The 24,349-nt window shown below is 44.1% G+C and overlaps 2 protein-coding genes across 3 annotated transcripts in view; one reads left to right on the top strand and one right to left on the bottom strand.

The window, feature by feature from the left end:
- Wipi1 (WD repeat domain, phosphoinositide interacting 1) overlaps nt 1–24,349 on the top strand; it is a 37,395-nt gene that overhangs the window by 8,943 nt on the left and 4,103 nt on the right. Inside the window, exons 4-11 of the mRNA XM_003465235.5 lie at nt 4,452–4,548; nt 13,652–13,749; nt 14,224–14,316; nt 15,032–15,102; nt 15,706–15,813; nt 21,890–22,054; nt 23,483–23,590; nt 24,190–24,308. Of these exons, the coding sequence (XP_003465283.1) occupies nt 4,452–4,548; nt 13,652–13,749; nt 14,224–14,316; nt 15,032–15,102; nt 15,706–15,813; nt 21,890–22,054; nt 23,483–23,590; nt 24,190–24,308 (859 nt within the window). The remainder of the gene's footprint in view (nt 1–4,451; nt 4,549–13,651; nt 13,750–14,223; nt 14,317–15,031; nt 15,103–15,705; nt 15,814–21,889; nt 22,055–23,482; nt 23,591–24,189; nt 24,309–24,349) is intronic.
- The window catches only part of Arsg (arylsulfatase G), a 148,704-nt gene continuing 125,086 nt past the window's right edge, over nt 732–24,349 (bottom strand). For both annotated transcript variants that reach the window (XM_063241953.1, XM_063241954.1), the window contains one exon: nt 732–3,901. Coding sequence is in view for 1 of the 2 variants with exons in the window: in XM_063241954.1 (XP_063098024.1) it covers nt 3,887–3,901 (15 nt within the window). In the remaining variant the exon portion in view is untranslated. The remainder of the gene's footprint in view (nt 3,902–24,349) is intronic.

The following is a 24,349-nucleotide window of genomic DNA, read 5'->3' on the forward strand; positions in this document are numbered from 1 at the left end:
AGTAGAAACAAACTTTGCCTGGAGGAGAGCCTGCTACCTTTTTTGTAATATTTTCGGATTCCTTTCCTTATAACTGGTGTTCCTGGGCTTCAGAGGATCTGGCCTGAGAACACTGGATCCCCAACCTTGTATTCATCATAATCATTTGGAGTGCTTGATTAAAGATGCCCCAGCTGGAATCTGAAGAGGAGTCCAGGGTTTGGTTCCTGGGTGGTTCTGGTGCTCATCCAAGCCTAAGGCAGCCTACTCCTGGCTACAGCCTCACACAGGCTCCAGGTGTAGAAAGCAGAGTCTGACCACCAGTGCCTGCCCCAGGCTTGGGCTGGGCTCCACCCTCCATGACTGGAAACACATAGCACCACCTTGGCAAGAGCCTTTCACCTGGCAAGCTCTGGAGGAGGAGGAAGAAGGGATCAGAGGCACTGGGGCGGGAGAGCCTGAGAGAGGTGCTGGGTGGGAACAGGGCCCTTTGACTTTCATGGCATCAGCATCAGGGATTCCCAGCTCCTCCCTTTGCCAGGGCAGTAGAGCATGGCACAACAGTGGATCTAGAGGAGAGTGTGGAAGGAAGGTAGAGCTTGGGACCAGAAATATATCAGACTTTAGAGCTTTTTAGATTTTGGAACATTTGTGTACTCTTTGCTGGTCAAGCATTCCTAATCTGTAGATCAAAAATCAGAGCAGTTTTAAGTGCTGATGCTCAAAGTTAGCTAGATGGTTCTAGAAGTTTCTTTTTTTTTTTTTTTTTTTTTTTTAATTTTATTTAAGGAGAAAAGAAAAAAAAAGCAGGGAAAGGGTACAAGTTATGCAGATTTACAGAAAAAAAAATGAACAGTAGGAAATCACTAGTTAATGGATTACATATTGTCATCTTAGAAATAATTGTTCAAGTCACAAAATTAAAGCTTGTAAAGTGGACATTCCATCAATGATACTGCAAACAGTTCTGTTCATTGATCCAATAAAACTCTGTGATATCATTTTCTATCTTATACACTTAAATATACATGCAGTTATATAGTTTGGAGCACTTTCTTTTCCTCTCTTTTGTACCATGACTATTACACATTTTGGGTTTCATTGCTCCCACAGTTCTTATTACTTTTTTGGAAGAGAGTAAAACCAAATGTGACATAACAGAACTGAATCGGTCAAGTCAAAAGGGTGGACATAATAGATAATGTAAAAACATAATACAAGGTGATCAACAATGGTTACCATAATGCCTCCCGCTATCTCTAATAGAATTGCCTATATCGTTAGTTATAATACAATTGAACAAAACAGTAAAGAATAAAACCGACAAAACCAAAACATTGGAGACATTGTAGGTCTTCAAAAGTAGATAAAAGTCAACAAGAATGGGCGTCATAATGAATCTCATTATCTTTACAGCTGATGGCTAAACTTTTGAACCTGATACTATCCAGCAAAACAGAATAGGGGAACATCAGTTAAAAACCAGATGGTGAGAGTAATACAGGGCTTTAAATCAAGGTAATGAAAAGTCAAAGTGGGTTATTATAATATATCCTGCTATTTTTTTCCTTTAATTAAAAGGATAAAGATAAAAAAGTAAATAATGGAGTGGAGATTGAGATAAAAGAGGGCATAACAACGAAACAGTGCAGATCAAAACATAACCATTTAAGCAGAATAGTGTTTCACCACCAGATAATCCTAACCTAAAAGTAGTTACCATATTGTCTCTTTCTTTGAAATCCTTGAGTACAACTTCGGATACTGTAGCATTAAGTATATCAAAGCAATGTAAAACCATTCAAGAGAATGACAGCATTACAGAGTATTTAGAATCAACTAACAGAAAATGAACAATGGTTTCTGTATAATCTCCTTGTCTTTAAAAGGTTTTTGCTTATACTATCGTACATAATAAAATCCAATAAGATACAGCCTATTTAGACTGTTGGAGACAGAAGGACAAAAGCTAGATGAGACTTCAAAACAAGATGATACTAAATCAGTATTACCTATTAAGATGTCATTTTCTTCAAAATAGCTGTTCCTATCATCCAATCTTCTCTGCCTCATTTCTGTTGAGCTCTTTTTCAGTAGCTGTCAGTTTGTCTTCTTCATTTTGTTCCCTGCTCCATTCGTTGTGGCCTCTCTGCCATTATTTCTGGATTCTTTGTATTTTTCTTTTTTTAGAATATCCTGCAATACTCTCTGTAGAGTTGAATTGGTGGTTGCAAATTCCCCCAGTTCCTCTTTATCCTGGAAGCACCTTGTTTTTCCATCAATTTCCAGGGACAGTCGTGCAGGATATCTCAATCTTGGCTGGAGATTATTATCTTTCAAAGCTTGAATTATTTCCCCCCACGCTCTTCGTGATTTGATGGTTTGTGCAGAGAAATCTGCTGTAATTCTGATGGGTGTTCCCTTGTAAGTGGTCTGTTTCTTGTCTCTGACAGCTTTTAATATTCTGTTCTTGTATTGAATTTCTGGAATTTTTATTATTATATGCCTGGGTGTTGCTCTGTTTGGGTTGTAGGTAGCTGGGGTCCTGTATGCCTCATACATCTGAGTATCTTTACCTTTTGCTAAATTAGGAAAATTCTCCTGGATTATTTCTGTGAGTAGCTTTTGTAGTTCACTTGTTTGTGTCCCTACTTCTTCTTTTATGTTCTTAATCCTTAAGTTATGGATCCTCTTATCATCTTCTTGTCTTTGTATTATTGCTGTTTGTTTCTTTGTTATTTTTAAGAAGTTTTTCATTTCATTCTCCCATATTACAAGTCTGCCCTCCAGTTCAGATAGTCTGTCCTTAGTTTCTTTCAAGCTGTTATGCCAGTCTTCGATAGACTTCTTAGTATCTTGGTAGTCCCTTTGAACCTGCTTCACGTATTCTATGCTTTCTCTGTTTTCTCCATCAAACAGTTCTCCCCTTTTTTTCTGTTCTTCTATTCCACCACCTGTTTTTTCTTGGGTGGTACTTAGCATTTCTCTAACTATTCTGCATACTTCTAGCTTCAGGTCGTTGATAAATTCATTCCTGAATTGGTCTATGAGGCTCTCTATATGGCGCCTTATGTGTATTGGTGCGGTGTCTGCTATTGCCTGATTCTCAGAATTGGGAGCCGAGGAGCCTTTCTTGTTGCTGCCTCTTCCCATGCTGCCTCTTCTTCTCTGTTCCTTATATATGCAAGCTTATATAAGAGGCCCAGCTTCTCTCCCAGTCAGCCACAGCCTGATCGAATTGCGCCAGTTAGGTGTTCCCGCTCACCGCTGGGCACCAGGGAGTTACGGACCAGGCAGCCTACGCGTCTCCCCTCCCGGCCACCGTCAGGCTCTGGGATCTGGGTTGGGACAGCCTACCAGGTCCGCCAGCAGCGTCACGCAGGCCAGGCACTTTTCACCAATCCCGCCCGAGAGGGGGATGTATGGCTGGAGTCGCCACCGTGCCCTGCTCCCGCAGGACTGCTCGGGCCCAGAAAGTCCTCTGCTGGAGTCAAACTGTGGTAGAGTGTCAGTTTCTCTCACTCACCTCACCACAAGTCAGTGCACGCCTCCCTGCCGTTCGCAGATTGCCGTTCTCAGAGCTTCTGCGTGTCTCTCTCCTTGTCGAGCCACTGTAGAGGCAGCCAGCCGCCACGCGGCGGGAAACCCAAATCACAGCTTACAATGGCGCGGGGTCCAGACTCCACACCGAGGCTTTTCTGTTCCTGTTTTAGCGCCAGGACTGCATTCCAAGTTGGTTTCTCTCAGCCCAGTTCGTTCCTGAGTCAGCAGAGCATATCTCCACCTGCTTATGTCTCCTTAGTCCGCACCATTCCTGGCTTCTGAGCCGAGTCTTTCAGAGAGCCTCCGGTAGTTGCTGTTATCTGTCCGCCATGTTCTCCCGGAAGTTCGGTTCTAGAAGTTTGAATCAGGGAGATTCAACCTGTAGAGAGGAATAAAACCTGAGACACAGTGATACAGAGACTGTAAAGAAACACACATTTATCTGAAAGAGACCTTGTCACCAGCACTGAAAGGTAGCTTATCAAGTAGAAATAAAGATCAAATGATGACCCCAGATGATCTTAAATGAAAAAGTTAATATGATCAAGTGTTCAGGAATCACTGTTCTAAGAGAGGGAAGTACCAGGAAGAAAAGATAAAGGAGAGAGGAAGAGAGGGAGAGAGAGAAAGGGAAGGAGAAAGAGAAAGAGAAGAGGAGGAGGAGGAGAAGGGAGGGAGGGAAAGGGACTGGTTGGCAGGCTTCATTTTTATATAAAATGTCTTAAAAGCTTGCGTTTTAAGCTTCTGTTCAAGTGGGTAGTAATGTGTGCCTTCATATCCATAAATACAGATGGTCTTCAGAAGATACCATCAAAGTCCTTTCTCCTAAAAGATCAAGTTAGGATTCAGTGGAAGATGAGCAGTTTGGATTTGGGTAGGTGCCTTGTCACAGAGTCCGTGCAGTGGACTTAAGATCTTTGTGATTACAGAGGTTGCTGGTCTGCCTGGAAGAGTCCATTTATATCCACAACATCAAGGACATGAAGTTGCTGAAGACCCTCCTGGATATTCCTGCAAACCCAACAGGTGAGCTTCAACAGCAGAACCAACACTCCGGTTCTCACGTCCAGGCACCTGGTCCGAGCTGTGTTTCTAACCGGACTGAACACCTGAAGTGGTGTGTGTGCTGTGTTGTCCTGATAGTATTCACCGTGAAGTTTTCATGGTGGAAGATTCAAATTCTGTCAGGCTGAGATCCTCCAGGAGAGCTGCTCGCTACAGCCTTGGAGAAGCCTGTGTTAGCAATGGGTGAGGCATGTCAAGTATCTGCGTAGGAGATTCCATGTGTCTAAAGTTGAAAGGTATTTACCCTTACCCTTTTTTGTGGTGATTTAGTGTGCAGTATATGTAATAATTATAAACAAGTTTTGACTTGGTGTGTCTGCATGGCTAGGCAAAAGATAATCTGAACATAAAGAATGTGTTTTACTACAGTACAAAGCACTTCCTCTACTTGAGCCAGACGCTAGGGTACCTGACTAGGTTCTCCTTCCCAAGGGTTAGCACTGTTTAACACATGTCTGATTTTTAAGAATGGGAATAGTTTGAATTTGTTAGATGGAAATAATAGATGTTGACATTTTATGAAATTCATTGAGCTAAAAGTGACTGAGAAGGAATCCTTTTCAGGAAAGGGGCAGAGGGAATCATCACATGAGAATGATGTATGTATCCAGTGATTCAGGTTAGTATTTATAAATTGTCTTACAAGTTAGTATCATAAAAAGGCCCCTTCTAGTTACTGTAGTTTCTTAACTCTTTGACTTTCATGGAATTTCAAGATTCCTGTGGCTCCACCCAAATGACCTGGACTTTTTGAGCCTTATTGTTTCCTTATTTGTAACATGGAATAGTAACAGGCATCCCACAGCATCAGCCGAGCATGTCAGTGAGGTGACATTTGTGCAAGAGACCAAGACAGAATTTTATGTGCAATAAACATTTTCTGTATTTCATTTCCTTCTCGTCATCTCACTTATATGGAGAACCTTTTAACTTCACCCCCCCCCCCCGATGTCTCTGTTTCTGTGTGTGTGTGTATGTGCATATGTGTAAGTGGGTGTGTTTCTGGGAACAAACCCAGAGTGTCACATATGCTAAGTATATGCTGTACCACTGAGCTGGGCTCCCAGGTTCAGATTTCAGAGCTTTAAAGTCTCAGTCATTGAGACCAGTAAAAAGTTTTCTGAAATAACAATTTCAAGGCACAGTTCACAAAAGGGAAGATGGCAAGTGTTATGGCTTGTGTCTGGATCCCCCCACCCCTGCTTCCAAAGCCTTATGCAGTCATAGGTGGGGCTTTCTCAGAGACCCCAGATCCAGAGTGTGTAACACTGGAATTGATTCATGATGCTATGCTAGGATCAAGGGCACTAGGATCAAGGGTGTGAGTGCTACCCACCCTAAGTACTCTGAATAAGATATATGACATAGAATTGTGATTGTCCTCTGTGGCTTTGCTACCTTCTCCTGCCATGAACTATTTTTTCTCTGGAATGCCTGTCTGCCATATTACCCTGCCTTAGAGCCAGTTGATTATGAACTGAAACCTATATAAATTGTGAGCTAAATAAACCTTTCTTCCTTTAACTTTGGGTATCAGGTATTTTGTTTCAGCAACAAGAGAAAAGTAACTAAGACAGCAAGGAAAGGAATTGTGATGGTAGTGTTTGTTTTAGAAATGTAAGGTTGAAGCAATCTGGAAAGTAGTTACTGCAGACATCCTATGTGCTTGCAACCACAGATCTCATCTGTACAGATAGTGCAGGTGCTCACCAGGAGCCCACCCAGCTAGCACTGGTTCCCTTAGGGACCATTCTGCAGATTACAGCCTGCTATAGGGTGGAACCAGCATCTGACCGCGGGGTGCAGAGAGTGGGAGAAAGATGCACTCTCCCGAGAGGCTCTGAATCTGAATCTGGATGGAGTGCTGGGGAGAAGTGGGGCTGAGTTGGGCACTACTTTGTGAAAGGTCCCACCCAATTTACCAAAAGTACAAAGCTTCCCTGGCTCTCAGTTTCCTTGAAAAAGTGGGCAGTTAAACCCAGTCTGCTCCTCCCTCATACCTGCTGTGTGCTTAGGAGTTCAGGCTGGAGGTCAGGGCTTCTTCAGCAGTGAGACATGCTGCTTCTATACAAATGAAGTTTATCTCCATGTGCCCTTATTTTTTATCAAATATACAGTTAGGTGTCACTTAATGATGGGGATGCATTCTGATACATTTGGCGATTTTGTCATTGTACGGACATCAGAGAATGTGCTGAGGGGAACATACACAGTGCAGCAGTCTCCTGCAGCCCAGGCTGTGCTGTGCGTCGCTAGTACGTGGGGGGTGTTCTTGGCACCAGAGTTGTTATGCAATGAATGACTCTAGTTATTGCTCTTCAAGCGTGGATTGCTTCACTCTTTTTTGCAAGACAAAACAGAGAAAGTAAGGTTTAAAATACGGGATTATTTGTGTTTCTTATTAGAAAGGATATATATTTTTATGAAGGAAATAACTTTTATCTCAAGAAAAATTATTGGGAAGTTTTTTTTGGTCTCAGATAAAGGGACCCAGGGATATATTAAGCATTTCCTCTGCAAAGACTACGGGCAGATTGACCAAAATGTGACCTTTCAGACCTTTTATATTATTTGGAGCAGTAACTGAAGATCTTAAACCCCAAATATATTTATTTATTTAGTCCCTGTTTGTAATACATGGACTTCATGTGTCACTTCATACACCCATGACGTCCATTCTAGGGAACTGGTACCCACATATAACATCTCTTACTTTATTCATTTACTTATTTATATTTTAGGTATCTCATAAGAGAAAGCGTGCAATATTTAACTTTCTGAGTCTGGCTTATTTTGCTTAGTGTGATGGTGTCAAGTTCCATTCATCTTCTTAAAAATGCCAGGATTTCACTCTTCTTTAATATTCCATTGTGTATATGTACATTTTTTTTCTGGCTTCATCTGCTGGTGGCATGTAAGTTGTTTCCGTAAGTTAGCTACTGTGAATTGTGGTGCTATAAACAAAGGTATGCATCTATCACTCCGATACAGTGTTTTCAGTTCTTTCAAGAATACACCCAGGGGAGAGATTGCTGGCTCAAATGGAATTTCTATGTTTAGGGTTTTGAGGAATCTCCATACAGATTTCCATAGTGATTGTGCTAGTTTAAACACCCACCACATTGCTGAAGCGTTCATTTCCCCCCATATCCTCACGGGCATTTGTTGTTCTTTGTGTTCTTGATGGTAGTCTTTCTGGCTGGGGTAAGATTAAAGATGATGGGACATTTTAAATGTACTTACTGATCATTTGTAGTATTTCTTTTGATACGCATTTACTTATTTCATTTGCCCATTTTTTGATTGGGTCATTTGTTTTGGGAGAGTTAATTTTTTTGCATTCTTTTTACATTATATGCAAGATATTATTCCTCTATCAGAAAAGTAGTTAATAAAAAATTTTCCTCCATTCCTTAGGGTGGCTTTTCATTTTGTTGATTGTTCCATTTTCTGTGCAAAAGGTTTTTAATTTGCTGTAATCCCATTTGTTGATTCTTAATACTATTTTCTGGGCTATTAGAGTTCCATTCAGGAAGTCTACAGCTTCAAGTGTTTCTCCTGTATCACTGTCCAGAAGTTTCAGAAGCTTCTGTTTTTATATCTAGTTCTGTGACCCATTTTGATTTGGTTTTAGTATAGGACTAGAGACAGGGATCATTTTGCTCTTTTGCAGATGAATACCCACTTTTCTCAGCACCATTTGCTAAACAGGCTCCCTTTTCTCTGGTGTATATTTTTGGCCCCTTTGTCAAAATGCAGGTGCGTGGGGTTGCTTCTATGTCTTCTGGGTTGCTCTACATCTGTTCTTTGCACTGGCACCATGTTACTTTTTATTGTAGCTTTATAATATAACTTGAGATCTGGTATTGAGATACTTCCAGCCTTGCTATTTTTGCTCAAGATTGCTTTGGCTATTCTGGGTCTTTTCTGATTTCATATGAATTTTAGGAGCAAGTCTCAAATTTATAATGATCCCCTAAGCTTCTCCTGAACTTGCTTTTGTATTTCAGTGAAATGAAATGATCATATTTAGCCCACCGAGCTGCACGGGGAGGATTCACTGAGGGCACATGCGAGTGAGCCAAGGTGGGCTGCCTCGTCCTCAAGGGCACTCAGCTGAGTTCACAGCCAGTGTCCCTCCTCCCCCAGGGCTGCCCCACTCCAGTCGGAGCTTCGCAGCAGGAGCTCTTCCTTGCTCAGGAAGCTTCAGGACTCTAAACTGCCAAAAACATAGTGTATTTAGTTCTGAGATTGTCTATTGTCATTTGATCCTGGCCGTTTAGAATGTGTATGATAAGATTTTCAGTTGCCTTTTGATTAAGAATTTTGTTTGTTGCATTGTTTTCATGCTACCTGGCCTACATTAAACTACTGTATTGGTACTGTATTTTCCTAAGAGTTTTATTATGCCCCAATGAGGCAGGTACAGTTACTAAGCTAACAATACAGCCTTCCTTACTAATAAGTCCTGTTTTATCTAAGGATACCAATTTACCTAGTTATAGAAGCTGTCTCAGATTCTTTGTTCCCAAGGGTGGCCATCTCCCTAATTCCTGACCAGTCAAAAATAGACTAATGTTACTGGGGGAAAAAACCATACACACAAGTCATCAGAAGCCAAGAGGCTCCTTGTATGTTCTCATTTGTTGTGGGCAAAACTATAAAATGGAAAGTGTGGGTTTTGGTTCCATGAGCCTTAGTAGGTACACAAGGAAAACAGTCACTTCTTCTGTTGGCTTTGGCACACACATTCCGAATGTATTTCACCCCACTAAGTTCAGATAAGTTAGATGTAGAGTTCCCTGTTGCTTTATGCTCAGTATCTAAGGAGGCTGTAAATTTCCTTGCTTCCTTGTATACTGGAGTCATGCCATTCCTATTGTATCAAAGACTGCAGGCTACTTCCTTTAAAGCATTTGGCCAGACAGAGCTTGAAGTTAATTTCCTGCTAGCACAGCAGTCTGTGCCTGGAGCAGCCAAGGCTGGAAATCTCCATGAAAAGTCTCACCAAGAGCAGAACTTGGGGTGGGGTGGGGATGGGGGTCACAAACACGACCATTTCTTATGGAAAATGAGAGAGCAGACTATATCACACAGCACTGCAATCATGGAACAGAGTGGTGGTTTACACACCAGCAAGTCCACTTCCTGCAAAGATAATATAGGTGGTAAAAATGCTGTCTTTTGTAGTTGCATAGGGCATGTGCCAATACAGACGCTTTCTCTCCTCTCTGTTTTTGGAAACTGGAACCTGGAAGCAGGGGAGGCTGAAGATTGAAGCTAGCTTCCTTCATGCTAAGCACACCCTGTACTGCTGAGCTATATCCCCAGCCCTGAAAAGTGGCTTTTGGGACATGAGTAGCTTAGGAAACTACAATTTTAAAAACAAATTCTCCCTGAAGTGCCTAAAGTTTGACATGTAGTATTTTGAGTGTCAAGACAAGAATAGTGGAGAATTATGGGCTTTCTTGTAATTCCAGTTGGATGCCATTGCTCTTGGATTGATAGCAAGCCCTTCTGTTCCTGCTGTGGGAGAAGCACACCCAGTTTCTGTGAAATGACAGCTGACCATGACTTACAAAAGTATGTGTCAGGTCTAAAACAAGTCCAAAAGCCACATCAAAACTTCATTTCTATGTAGAAAAAAGGCCAGAAAAAAGTAAGCTCAAATGCTCAGAGAAACAAAAAGCCTGAGTTTTAGAATCATGGGTGTTTTTTTTTTTCTTTCTCTGTGTTTTCTGGGTTTAGTAAACTTGCTATGTCATCACTTTTACATTATAAACTATCAAAAGATACATTATAAGCTATCAAAAGCTAGCTAATGTGTTTCCTCAGAAGGATTCATCTGACACCTGGGACAGAAACAGAGGACTGTGGAATGGTGACAGGTAGGCCTGGAGCAAGGCTTCCTGCTCAGTTCACGACACAGATTTATATAGCTGGTTGTATAGCTGTCTGAGACTTGGGCCATAGAGAATGGAAGGAACTCACACTAAGCATGTCTGGGGATCTTCGTTAAGTCTGCAGGGATATCTGTGAACAGGATTCCACTGTTAAATTCAGATGACTGGCAGAGGTACAAGCCCAGAGGCACAGCTGTCAGATAAGCAGTGTGTGTCACAGTATGCCTGCCCCAGCCGTTAGCCTTTGTCGTTCTCTTGTTAGAATCCAGTGCCCTCTAACTCTGTGTTAGGTATCCCAGAAAGCTCAGAGTTAGCTAAATGTGTTCAAGCCTTTCTTCCTTTGTGGGATGTTTCTGGCTCAACCCAGGACTCCAGGGGACACATAGAAGCGTTCTTCCAAAGCTTCTGCTCAGGTCTGTCCTCACTGTCTCTGCCACACGGATGTGCTCCCTACTTTCAGAGGAGGGGAGTGAGAAAGGGAAGCCTTGGCTGCCTGGAATGTGAAAGCAGGCAAGACATTCATCACTGGCGTCCCTTCATTTTAGGTAGGAGTCAGGCCCTTGGGACACAGTTGCCTCGGCTAGACTTAGACACGCAGCGGATGGGTATCCGGAACCATGTCCGCAGCCTGACTCTGCTGGATAAATATTCCTAAAACACCATCTCTTCTTTAAAAAAAAACCTGGACAGAGTATTGAGATAGTTAATATGCTATAGAATTCACCATCTAAAGAACCTAATTCAGTAACTTTTAGTATATTTATAGCATTTTGTAACCATTATCACAGTTAATTTTAAACATTTTCACTACTTCCCAGAAGAAATCCTGTACCCCTTAGCTATTACCCTGTATTCCCCCATCACTAGGCAATCCTTCATCCACTTTGTCTCAGTAGATTTCTCTCTTCTGGACATGTCCTGTCAGTGGATTCATATAATGTCTAGTTTTGTGTCTAGCTTTTGTCACCATGTTCTCAAGGTTCATTCATATTGTAGCGTGGATCAGTACTTCATTCCTTTCCATTGCCAAATAGTGTTGTAAAGATGTGCCACACTGTACTCATTCATCAGCTGATATTTTGAATTGTCCCATTTTTTGACCATAATAAGCAATGTTGCTATGAACATTCTGTGTGGACAGAAGTTTGGATTTCTCCTGGATCCGCATGCAGGAGTGGAATTTCTGGGTCTTATGACAGTCCCATGGTTAACTCTTGAGAAACTTGCCAGACAGCTTCCCAATGCACCGCCCCACTTTAACTTCCCACCAGTGGTGTGCAAGCTTCTGTGGCCTCCGTCTCCTTAGCAGCATTTACTATGTGTCTTTTCTATGGCAGCCATCCTAGAGAGTATGACGTGGGAGCTGGCTGTGGCTTTAACACTGCTTTTTTCCAATATGTGTGTTTAGAAGCTCTCAGTAGCTGCCATTAGTGCATTTGTAAGATCATAACTCTTCAGTGTGGGGCTCCAGGCGATCGCCGCATCTGTCTTAACCTCCCTCCCCTCAGCCTAGCCCAGGCCACCTCCTAGCTCCCTTTCCTTCTGGGTGTTACAGGCCCCAAATATCTTCCCTGGTTTAGTTGCTCTTGAAATTACATTGGACTGTAGAGAACTCAGGTGGGATGGGGGTGGGAGCTCCCAAAACAGTGGGAAGGCGTGGGTGACCTCTTGTAAGGCAAGGGCCCGGAGTGACCTTGAACAGGCAAGGGAGTTGTGGCAATTCCAGAACATACAGGTAAGGGCTCCAGGGACCAGCTCCTGTTCTCCTGGTGTTCTGCCTGGCAGGTGATGTGCTGGCTGTACACTCAGCAGAGCCACAATAGGAAATGGGACCTAGGTCCCAAAAAGTCATTTGACTTTTTTTTCTCCACTCTCCCTCCCCTGCTGATCTGGTAGGGAATCTTTGAAACCTGACCCAAAGTTCTTCTTATATTTCAGTTAAGAAACCCATTTAGGGGCCTGGGGATTTAGCTCAGCGGCATAAACACCTGCCTTGTAAGCAGGCAGTCGTGAGTTCAATCCCCGGTACCGATTAAAAAAAAAAAAAAAAAAAGTGAAAAAAAAAAAAAAAAAGAAACCCATTTAATACACTAACATAACAAAGATGCTAGTCACCTTTTTTTATTTAAAAAGATGTTTCTTTTGGATAATCTCTGAGTTCCTATTTTGGTAATGCTTTGGTTCTATGCAATTCCTGGAAATCACTGTTATCGTGTACAACTCTATTACTCTAAAAGTATTGTGAAAAAAACCTTTATTTACATGTTGTTCAGACCAATGTGTGCCCCAGAATACCTTTGTAAATAAAAGTGGCTTTTGTTGCTTTAGTGCAGTGGTTTGATTGACGATTTATACCTGCAAAGATTGGTGTAGCTTGTGCACGTGTGTGTTTGCACACGCATGCAGTGGAGATGGAACCCACAGCCTCATATGTGCTACACAGATGCTCTACCATTGAGCTGCAACTCCAGTCTTGTTGAAGCATTTTCAATCCAAAGTGTTCTGTATGTTTATTTTTTTCGAAAGGTATGGCACTCTGTTTTGGCTTGAAGGCAGGACCTTCAGTGAGCTTCCATGTTGGCAGGCAACCACTTTCCTTATCAGAGCAGGGCATTTGGCTCTTACATGAGTTCTTTGCTTTTCCTGCCTGCAGCCTGAGGGTAGTGGCCAGCTATTTAATCACTTGAAGAAAGCTAATGTGCTGACCTTTTATGACTGGAAATTCTGTTTCAGTTGTGAGTAAATTTTCTTATAGTCATAGACCAGTGATGGAAAACCTTTCAGAGCTTTTAATAAATAACCAGCTGCAGCATGCGCGCCATAGGTATGCCATCACTGCCCTAGAGGGAATGGAATTGGAAAAGTAGAAGATGTGATTTCAGAGCCCGGAAGTAAAAATGTAAAGAATATCATGCTTAATATTCAAAATTCTGATTGCTTAGATGTGGAGAGGACATGGTGGGTGTTAAATTAGGCAATCTGCTGTGAATTTTTTTCACTGGAATCCTTCAGTTAGAATAATCCGCAGAAATGTCCCAAAGCCATTCCTCCCCTCCCCAGTAGGTGGCACTCTAGTTGTGCTGTTTGCAGGTATTCTCTTCAATCTTCCAGTTTTCTGTCCTCTGACACTGGCTTTTCATCTGCTGTTGGTTCCTCTCCAGGTCTGTGTGCCCTCTCTATCAATCATTCCAACTCCTACCTGGCCTACCCCGGAAGCCTCACTACAGGCGAGATTGTGCTTTATGATGGAAACTCCCTGGTAAGTTGACAGTGGCCCTGCACCCTGCCTTAGCTGTGTGATGAATGAAGTCTGCACCACCACGGGCAGTGTAACCATCCAGGGCAAAACATCTGCAGCAGTATGGAAATCACCTGCCAGCTGGTGGCAGATGGCCACACTGGGGGCCACAGCCCTCTGGTCTCTGAAACTTCAGAGTGGGACAGTCCTGTAGTGGGAAATCCCCTTCACGGGGTACCCACTGCAACTCTAGTCTACCTCAGACACCCAGTTAGATGTCCCCCTTCCCAAGGTCAGGAGATGGGAGAAGAATGGAGTAGCTCCTGAAGCTGAAGTATAAAACTGCTGAAAAGGACACGCAGTTTGTATGATCTTGTGGGGAGACAGAGGAATCCCAGTAAATGAGGGAGATAGAAGAAGAAGAAAGAGGAAGAGGGGAGATGAAGTCCATCTTCTTCGATGGCCCTAGTATCTGCTTCTCTTCGTCACCAACAGAAAACCGTCTGCACCATTGCTGCCCACGAAGGAACTCTGGCTGCCATCACTTTCAACTCCTCAGGCTCCAAACTCGCAAGTGCCTCGGAGAAAGTGAGTGCACTCTCATGGCTCCTATCTGCGGGTTCACCCCCTGGCAGTCTGCAGAGGTTCCCAGAGACCTGTCGGAACAAGGCTGATGACTTGGAATGTGTTTCAGAGTGAGACTCTCTGGCCTCTGCATGTTGTTGTCTATTGATCACTTGTTAATTCAATAGCTCAAAGGCCTGTGCTAGGCAAGATACAAACATTTCACACAGACACCATGGTTTTCTTGAGAAATGTAAATGTCTACTATGCCTGGAACAGAGAGATGCTATATTTCAAAATATAGCAGTATAAACAAAATGCTTTGCTAATTAGTTGGAGAGAGTGATCTGTTCTGTCTAGAATAATCAAGAAAAGTGATCAGGTTGAATTTCGAATGCCAAGTAAAGCAGGTGTTTTTTGCCAGGCAGAGTGAGCCATCACAGTCTGCGAGATGTTTGTGCACACATGCATACACACACACGTACATATACAGCACATACATTTCACATAGAACCTTGAACAGGCACAAGGAGTGAATGGCAGGCAGGATATATCTAGAACATATTTCAATAATTGCTCATTCAGCACATATATAATTAAAAATGCCTCTGTGCTCAGTGCTTTGTGCTTCCTTCTCAGAGACAGATTTTTAAAACCAAAAACCCAAACCACTGTTTGAAAGGGCATCTCTGTGTGAAGCCACTAATAGTTAGAAACTGTCTGCCTGTTTCTTTCCCAGGGCACAGTCATCCGGGTGTTCTCTGTACCTGATGGGCAAAAGCTCTATGAGTTTCGCAGAGGAATGAAAAGGTCTGTACTCAGTGTCAAACCCATTTTAAAGTCCCCATACGAGAGCTTCGGTGGCCAGCAGGCAGCCATCTGTGGAGAGGACAGAGGCCATGGCCTCATCTCACCTAGAGGAAGTATCATTCCTTTCTTAGATAACTGACTTCAGTGCTCCACGGAGGGCTTAGTAAAACTGAAAGGAGTAGCTAAGAGTCCTTTTTTGATAGACAGCCAACAGAGGAGAAATAAGAAAACCAAGGAGTCACAATCCAAAAATCATTTCTCATTCTCTTCTATGGAAATAAAAGCTGAAGTAAGGTATGACCATTTGAGGTCTTATCCACTGCTGGGTTTTCACTTGGATCAACACACACAGCGCCTAGAGGGATGTCCACAGTGTCAGGAAGGTGCACATCTTCCCCTCTGCTGGCTGGGAGGGTGGACTGTGCTTTATTCTTTGTGCCTTTGTGCATCTTTCTAGTGTTGCTCTCTAAATGTGAATAACTCAGTATTGAATGGGTTTTAGAATACTGAGGTTCTCCAAGATACATTTACTTTTCTGACAAAACTAGTCTAGAACTAAAAGGCATTTTTCTGGCTTACTGGTTTATTTGTTGCCGTTTCTAGGTATGTGACAATCAGCTCTCTGGTTTTTAGTATGGACTCACAGTTCCTGTGTGCCTCCAGCAACACGGAGACTGTGCATATCTTCAAGCTGGAACACCTCACCGACAGGTACATGTAGCTCTGGATCAACATAAGAGATTTATTTTCTTTTGAGTTCCATAATCTTGGCTTTGTGTTTACTATCATGGTAGAGCACATGTGTTTTAGTTGATTTTCTTATTGCTGAGACAAAATACCCAACACCCAAAGTTAAAGGAGGAAAAGTTTATTTATCTCACAGTTTGTAGAGCCTTTAGCCCATAGATGGCTGGCTCTGAGCAGAGTGTTGTAGCAGACAGGCATTGCTGAGAAGAAAAAGTTCATAGTGGACAGAAGGTAGCAAAACAAAGCCAGGAATGACCACAGATCTTTCTGTGCTCTATATCTTATTCAGTTACTTAGGGCAGGTAGCACTCACACCCTTAATCCTGAAAGCCTTGATTCTAGCATTGCACCATGAATCAGTCTCAGCATTGCACACTCTAGATGCAGCCACCTCTGAAAAACTCCCACCTATGACTGCATGAGGGCTTGGGGACACATCTAGACAAAAGCTATAACATTCTATCCTAATCCCCCAAAGAGTTATGTACATCCCTTAATAAAAAGGCATTTAGTCCATCTCTAAGAGTTGCCAAAGTCCTAAGAATTTCTTCATTGCTGAAAAGTCTTAGTCCAAAATCTACTCTCAGATTTAAAGCAAACTCTTAGCTGCAACACCTGTACAAATAGAAAGAAAATTAAACACTCCAACATTCAAATGGCACAAAATAGACATTTCCTTTCCAAAAGTTATAAATAAGAGGAATAGCAAGGAATGAGGATAAAGCAAAGGTCTTGGGTAGCTCCGCCCGTATGGCACTGCTGGTGATCATAGCTCCCATGGCTTCTCTTAGGGCAATTTTGCTCCTTCCTTGAAGTTTTTCTCAGACTATCCACATTCCTGGCTTATCCAAACATCTAGATTCTCTATTGCACCTTTGACTTCACACTCACAGCTTGACACATTGCCCTCTCAGGGACACACTGCTTGGCCTGCCAGGCCTTCTTCTAAAGTGGAAGCCTTCCTGACCCCACAACTCTTCCATTCTGCACCTAAAACCAGCACCATGTTTATGATGCCCAGGTCCACTGACAGCTGGAGCAGTAGCCAGATTTTCTTCTATCTTGGCTGTAGGACTCCAGTGCCAATCAGCCAAATCCTGAGGAACACTTCACTGGTCCATTACCATTTTCGAACATGGTGCTATGGAGTGTTCTTCTCAAACCAAAGTCTTTCACTTTACAAGTTTGAGGATGCAATTTTGCAAAGTCCTGCTGCTTCTTGTGATGCCCTCAGGCAATCTTTTCTATTATCCCGTTCCTTCCTCTCAGCCATGAAGATTTCTGCTCTGTACTTGCAGTGTATCATTTTACTGCAGCTTCCTTTGTGACCAAACTCAAAACACTTCAAATCATTCTGTTGGGCTCTTTGCTCTTGATTCTCAACCTAAATTGGACTAAGAGCCTGCAAAAGTAGCCATGTCACAGCCTCAACATTAGACTGCTTTGAAATTTCTTTTGTAAGATTAATTAGTCCACTGTCCTTGGTCTCAGAAAAGTCTCTGGGCATGAACAAAATGCAGACAAACTGTCTGCCAAACCATAACTCATTTGGAGTCCAGCAGTCAATACAACCCTTCTCCCCAGCAGAAACCACTCAACCCTGGTCTTTGCTAGCAGAATTTTGATAAGCCTTTTGGTCTTCAGAGCTCTGACTAGAGTCTCCCATCAAATACAGCCTAAGGCATTCCACTTCTGCTATTTTGGTCAGCATGTCCAAACCTTTCCTAACTATTCCCTCCCCACAAGCTAGCTTAAAAGGCTCCTGAATCACATGGTCAAAGCAACAGCCTCACTTCTGTAGTACAAAATCCTGTCTTAGTTACTTTCTCATTGCTGAAACAAAACACCTGATACCCAAAGTCAAAGGAGGACAAGTTTATTTGGCTCACAGTTTTTAGAATTTCAGTCCAGAGTTGGCTGGCTCCAAGGTAGAATGGCATGGCAGACAGACATCACAGAGGAGAAACAGTTCACAGCAGGCAGTAGGTAGCAAAATAGTGCTGGGATCAACTACATCTGTTTCTATCCCTATATCTTGTCCACACTACTTAGAGTGAGTAGCCCTCACACTCTTAATCCTAGTGGTCTTTATCCTAGCATTGCACTATGAATTGATCTCAGCGTCACACACTCTAAATCCAGCCATCTCTGAAAAAGCCCCACCTATGAGTGCATGAGGCTTTGGAAGATACCTAGACACAAGCCATAACATGATGCTAGCAATACTTTAGCAATATTATGCACAAAAGCACAAAAATTGGGCCACACTCCTGAGTTCACATTCCAGCTCAGCCCTTTCTAAGCTATGAGATCTTGAGAAAATCATTTCATTTTTTTATATTTCACTTTCCTCCTCTGAAGCCAAGACCTCTTTCATGCTTGGCAAAGACTGTAGCACCAAACTACAGCCCCTGGTCCTTCAAGAGAACTTTGCTGTTTGGGTTTTCAGGGGGGTTGTTTGTTCGTTTGTTTAAGGTGAGGACTGGCTAAATTGCCCAGGCTATAAAACAAACATATAAAAGTGTCCGCCTCTTAGACTGGTAGTAAGGATTAAGTAAGTTTTTTATGTAAAGCATTTGGTATAGTCCTGGATCACAGACGCATCCATAAGCACTAACCAGTGTAGCCATAAATATAATAATATAGTTATTATTGCTATTTCCACTAGCAGTGGGTACTCGGAAACACTTTCCATGCTCCTGAGTATACCTGTGGCAGGCATAAATTGACAACTGACTGTGTAGTATGTTACACTGTAGCCAATGGGGAGTATACTAATTTCTAGTGCTGCTGTAACAATTTACCACAAATTTAATGGCTTCAAATAGCACGTATTTATTATCTTATAGTTCTGGAGGTCCAAGTGCAGAATGAGCTGCTGGATCCTCTGCTTAGGGTTTTATAACACTGAAGGGAAGGTATCTGAACACCAGCTGTGTTTTCCTCTGGAGCTCAGAGTCACTGTCCAAGCACATTCTCATTACTGTCAAGAATTCAGGACCTCTACAGATGCGGCCGTGAGGTTACCACTTCCTCTCTTGCTGTCAGTGTGAGAGATCCACTCACAGCTGACAGGCCACCACATTCCTTCCACAGAGCCTTCAAATTGGCAGTATCGCATTGATTTCTTCTTGTGGCTTGCATTTGTCCTACCTGACGTCTGCCCTGCTTTTCTGTCACCAGTCAGAGGCCATCGAAACTTGGCCCTCTTACACGCTGGGCAAAGGCTGTACCACTGAACTACAGCCCCCAGTCCTTCAATAGAAGTTTGAGGTTCGGGTATTTTAGGGTTCGTTTGTCTGTTTGTTTGAGGTGATGACTAGCGATGTTGCTCTGGCTGGCCTTGAATTTGCAATTCTCCTGGGTAGCTAGGACTACAAGTACATACTTCCATGCCTGGCATGGTCTCTGTTAATCATATTACATGTCATTGGTTCAAAGCCTACCCAGATAATCTCATGCTGAAGGTCACTTGGGCCATATAACATAACACAGGAATGTAGCCGACATCTCATTATACAGGGTATGGGATCCTGGGGGCCATACCTTAAAATTCTGTCTGCTATAGAGTGTGAGCATTTGTTTATAGCTGCCAAAGTCTCCTGTGTATGTGATCACACTCACTTGGAGATATTTGCACTTAGAAGCAGTGCAGAGTCCCCCCTTACCCAGCCTTCCTAGCACTGGCACTTTGTCAGCCTTCCTCCTGATGTGGTGCCCACCCAGATTCTGGTAGCACAGTAAGTGGCTTACACCTTGTGTGTATGTATGTGGGATCCTTCCCACCTGTGTCTCTTGACACATCTTTCCAGGTATCATTATAGAAAACAGAAACATGAAATTTTAGTGATTTGCTCAACTGCACTCTGAAAGCAGGTGTCCAGGCTAGTGAGGATGATGACAGTTTCCCATTTGTAATTTACAGAGAATTTACATTTTCTCCCTTGGCCCCTATGGTAGTCATTCCGGAAGAAGGGAGGTCTGGAGTGTTTGATGTCTTGCTCAAAACTGAGGTTGGGTCCATAAGAAGTGAACCCTTCCACCCCTGCCACGCTTCTCCTGTAGCAAGAGTGGAAACTTCAGCAGCACTGCTCACAAGCATCTCCTGTATGCACTCCCATGGAGTTTACACGAGTGTGAAGTAGAGCTTCTTCTGGGACTGGAAGTCCTTCTCTAACAGCATAGGACTTTCATGAGGAAAATAGCTTTTTCTACCTGATTAGAATGAGGTGGGGCTGGCCTGCTTCCTGTATGTGTTCATGTGCAGCAGAATGATGGGGTACCCAGCCACTGCCCTCCCTCTCTCCCTGTGACTCCATCCTAGGACACCAGCAACTGAGTTGCCAAAGGCTGAGGGTTTTCCATGCAGTTTCTGGCTTTTCTGTGTCAGGCTTATGAAGCTAGGAAGCTGTGTCCCCTGTTGGTGCTGGCGACACCAGGACACCTCCCTTCCTGCTCCTCATTCTCCCCAGAATGCTTCTAACTCCTGTCCCTACTTACCCTCTCTGAGCTTCCCTATTCTCTCATTGGCCACAGGTGACTGGGGGCAAGGGGAGACCGTTCAGTCCTTCCTGGTGATCTCCCAGCCCACCCCTGAAAGGTGATTATGTCCCAGATAGTGTGACTCTGATCTGCCTCGTCAGTCCTGTATCAATGGACACTGCCTTATCCATGTCTTTAACTTCATTACACTAATACTTGGTCTCATTCTGTGCAGCCTCATGGGACCAATCCATCCTGTATCCTCTTGCTCGCTTAATCTTTTGAAAATACTCCCTTGAGCATAATACAGCCTCAGAACATTCGTGCCATTTTTCCTTGGGTATGAAGTGACAGCTTCTCCCCTGCCTACAGAGCCCAGCTGCTACCACCCCAGAATCGCTCGCATCCCTCCAGCCACTGAGCCACTTGCTGTGTGCCCCACTTTAGCCTGCACCTCCCTAGCTCTCCCAGCAAGCCTGCAGATTATCCCTGTTTTCCTAATGAAACATGGAAGCCAAAAGGTTAAAAACCTTGCCCCGCTCTTCCTGCCCTGTGATCCTGGAGTGACTCCTGCCTACACCAGCTACGTGGCACCAAACACAATAGCTCTCGTGTTTATACGTGTGTGCTGTCTCCACCTAGCGTGTACGGTTTGGGTGTCTGTCATTCAGCTTTGTAAATCCCAAGATGGAGCACACAGCTCCAGTGCCACAGTACAGTTCTGCCCAAAAGGGTCACTTTCAGTTGAAAAGATCAAGGCCAGAGAATACCTCATCACTTGACAACAGTAAGGAATGAGTTGCAGTATGTTTTTCATCAGGAGCTGGTCCTGTAGACAAGTGACATCACCTCGGGGTGTCCTGAGAACACACATGGCAGTCCTGGTCCTCAGTGGGCTGCCACAGCACAGGGTAGAGAGCTGGAGGTGTCTCTCGCCAGCAGAACAGTCATACCCTGTGTCTCCTGGAAGCCTCTGGATAAGGTTCTACAACTGCGAGAGACCTGTTGAGTTCCTCAGGCACTGAAGGCGGGATAGCTGAGGACTTCCGGGCTGTAACCAGACACCACCCCAGTGTCTTGCCTTAAGGCTAGCTGCTAACTGCCCACTGAAGGCTAGCTGCTAGCTGCCCACTCCGTCTGGCTCCGGACCTTTCACGCTGAGATCTGGCTGTCCTTCCTTGAGTCTCAAACAGATTTGAGCTCATTTTACAGGGTCCAGATATTGATTGCATCTCATTCCTCTACCCTTGCCCTCTGTAAGAAATTTAACAATCAGAGTAATCATCGGATATTTTTTTTTTAATGTGAGAAAGCAGTAGCATTGAGAGCCTTTTAAGAGCTTTACAATAGCTCCTCTGGAGCACAAACAGGCCTTTGGTGCTCTTTTGTTATTGCTAGAATAATGTGACTCGGTGGGTAGAACATTGCGCTGAGGCACAGTTTCTGCCTGTTGCGGTGCACACAGCTCGGAACGTCCAGAGGTGTAGGCTCCTGGCAGCCGGACAGGTTCCGATGTTGGCAGCTGATCCCATCCTTGTCTCTGCACTGCTCCCCCTAGTCGCCCAGAAGAGCCTTCCACCTGGAGTGGCTACATGGGAAAGATGTTCATGGCTGCCACCAACTACCTCCCCGCCCAGGTTTCGGACATGATGAACCAGGACAGGGCTTTTGCCACCGGACGCTTGAACTTCTCTGGGCAGAAGAACATCTGCACACTGTCCACGTACGTACACCCACCCTGAGCAAACACACTTAGAGCACAAAGCCCCCAAACTGTGAAGAGCAAAAAAAGGCAGAATGTGGTTCACAAGCAGTGTGAGCTGAACCAGTCGAAGCAATCTGCTACCTTTCCTTTCTGATTTTTTTTTTTTTTTGTCTTTTTCCTTTTTATCGGTACCAGGGATCAAACTCACAACTGCCTGCTTGCAAGGCAGGTGCTTATGCTGCTGAGCTAAATCCCAGCCCCTCCTTTCTGATTTTTAACATGGATTCTCAGGGCAGCTGGCAGCTGGCATGGGAATATTAACCCCCGGTTATTACAACACTGTCTTGAAAACATGCTGAGTTTGGATGGAATCAGGCAAGAAACCTCAAGTTCTGTTGCCTAAATTCAGACACTAATGGGGTGACAGATATCTTAAGAAGTTTACTAAAAAAGTAGACCACTTAAAATCCTTCATAAACCTAGCCAGCCAAGAAGGCAAACCAACTGGACCTTTCTCCCCTTTCTGTCACCGTGAAGACAGAGACACATGTAAGATTACCACTGTCCCAATTAGTGGCCATAGCTGACAGAGGATAAGAATCCCTAACAATTTGTTTTGCTTCACTATCATAGTTATGTTCAAAGCCCTGAAGTAACCCTGACAGTAGGTGATTAGGTCAGAACACAAAGGAATGGCCAGAAGCCCAGACTCTGGGTCAGTGTGCAAAGAGCTGTGCGTGGCAGGAACACAGCGCCTGCTAAGGGAGCAAGGTCCTGCCAGCTGAAGTCACCAGGCCGTGACACTGGTGGTCTTCAAGCTCCCTCCAGCCTTCATCTCCAAACCATTCCAAACTCTTCCTATAAACCAGTGCTAAGGCCTCTGAACCACATGGTCAGGAACAGTCACAGCAGTGACCCCACTTCTTGGTACCAGTTTTCTGTTCTGGTGCTGCCCAGCTCACTGTTACCTGACTTGTGAGCTTGCTGGAGGAAGGGTTGGTTTTGGTTCATGGTTTCAGAGGTTTCAGTTCAGGATCAGCAAGCTCCAAGGCAGAAGCACCATGGATAGTGACAAACAGTAAACAGAAGGGGGGAAGATCCAGAGAGAGGCCGAAGGGCAGGGACTGCCTGTACCTTTCCAGGTCACACCTCCAGTGACCCACCTCCTCAAACCAGGCCTCACCTCTTAACAGAACATTCTCTGAACTGGAGTAATCTAAAACTATGCTGCTAGAAACCCCACCTTTGAGCACTTGTGGGGAACATTTTTGATCCAAACCATAACATCAGTCATTAAGTCAGAATACAAAGGAGTGGAAGCCTGGACTCCAGATTAGTGGGAGGAGAAGAGGTGACAGCTGGGTGACAAGGCCCTGACAGGCTGTTGAAATGGCACCTCTTCCCATCCTCATTGTAATCACAATTGCTGTTTCACCCGGCTCCTAGGATCCAGAAGTTGCCAAGGCTGCTCGTTGCATCCTCTGATGGACACCTTTACATCTACAATTTGGACCCTCAGGATGGAGGCGAGTGCGTCCTAATCAAGACTCACAGGTGAATATTCTAACTTTCCAAGAACAGCCTGTCAAGAGTTGGCAGCAAAAAGCTGTCATGTCAGTGAGACACTGACCAGCCTGGGTTCCCTTGCTGTCACTTCCTCACCAGTAGGCTGGTGGCAAATCCATAAGAAGGCTGTGTGCTGCCCCCTTCTGGACAGGGCCAGGATACTTTACACCATGGATGCGAGCCTAGCCCAAGTACACAGTGGGTGTTCAAAAATGGTCACAGAATCGAGTTGAAAAGTTCCCCCAGACTTCTGTCACAGTGTGGGCTGAACTTCTGTTCTGCTGTGAGCAGGACACCATGAGCTACCACTGCACCCCTGCCCATGGTCCCTGCCCACCTTGGCACATCTTAGCATCCATGCCCGCATGTACTAGGAAAGGCAGAGGGCCAACCTTTGGTTATTAAGTATGAGAGAAGGAGGTCAGTTTTGAGCTGCCTGACCCGGAGTAGTTTAAGGCCACTTCAGTTCCTCCTGGCCTAGCTGCATGTGGGCAGGTCTCCACCTTACAATCAAGCGTGTGTCTCTGAGCTTTCCTTGCAACGTTTTTCTAAATAGGTGATTTTCTTTCCTCTTAATTGCTGAGTAGCTTGCTTGGCTCAGGAACAACTGAAGAGAACAAAGAAAATGACCCCAGACCTTCCTTACCTCAGTCTTACGCAGCAACCGTAGCCAGACCAAGCACATCTGCAGTTTCCAGTGTGCCAGGTGAGTGGTGTGGGGCCTACCTGGCCCCCACGTACCTGGGG

This window comes from Cavia porcellus, unplaced genomic scaffold (genome assembly GCF_034190915.1).
Source record: "Cavia porcellus strain 051 isolate PalLab524CR breed Dunkin Hartley unplaced genomic scaffold, mCavPor4.1 scaffold_32, whole genome shotgun sequence".
In the NCBI taxonomy this organism is placed as follows: Eukaryota; Metazoa; Chordata; class Mammalia; order Rodentia; family Caviidae; genus Cavia; species Cavia porcellus.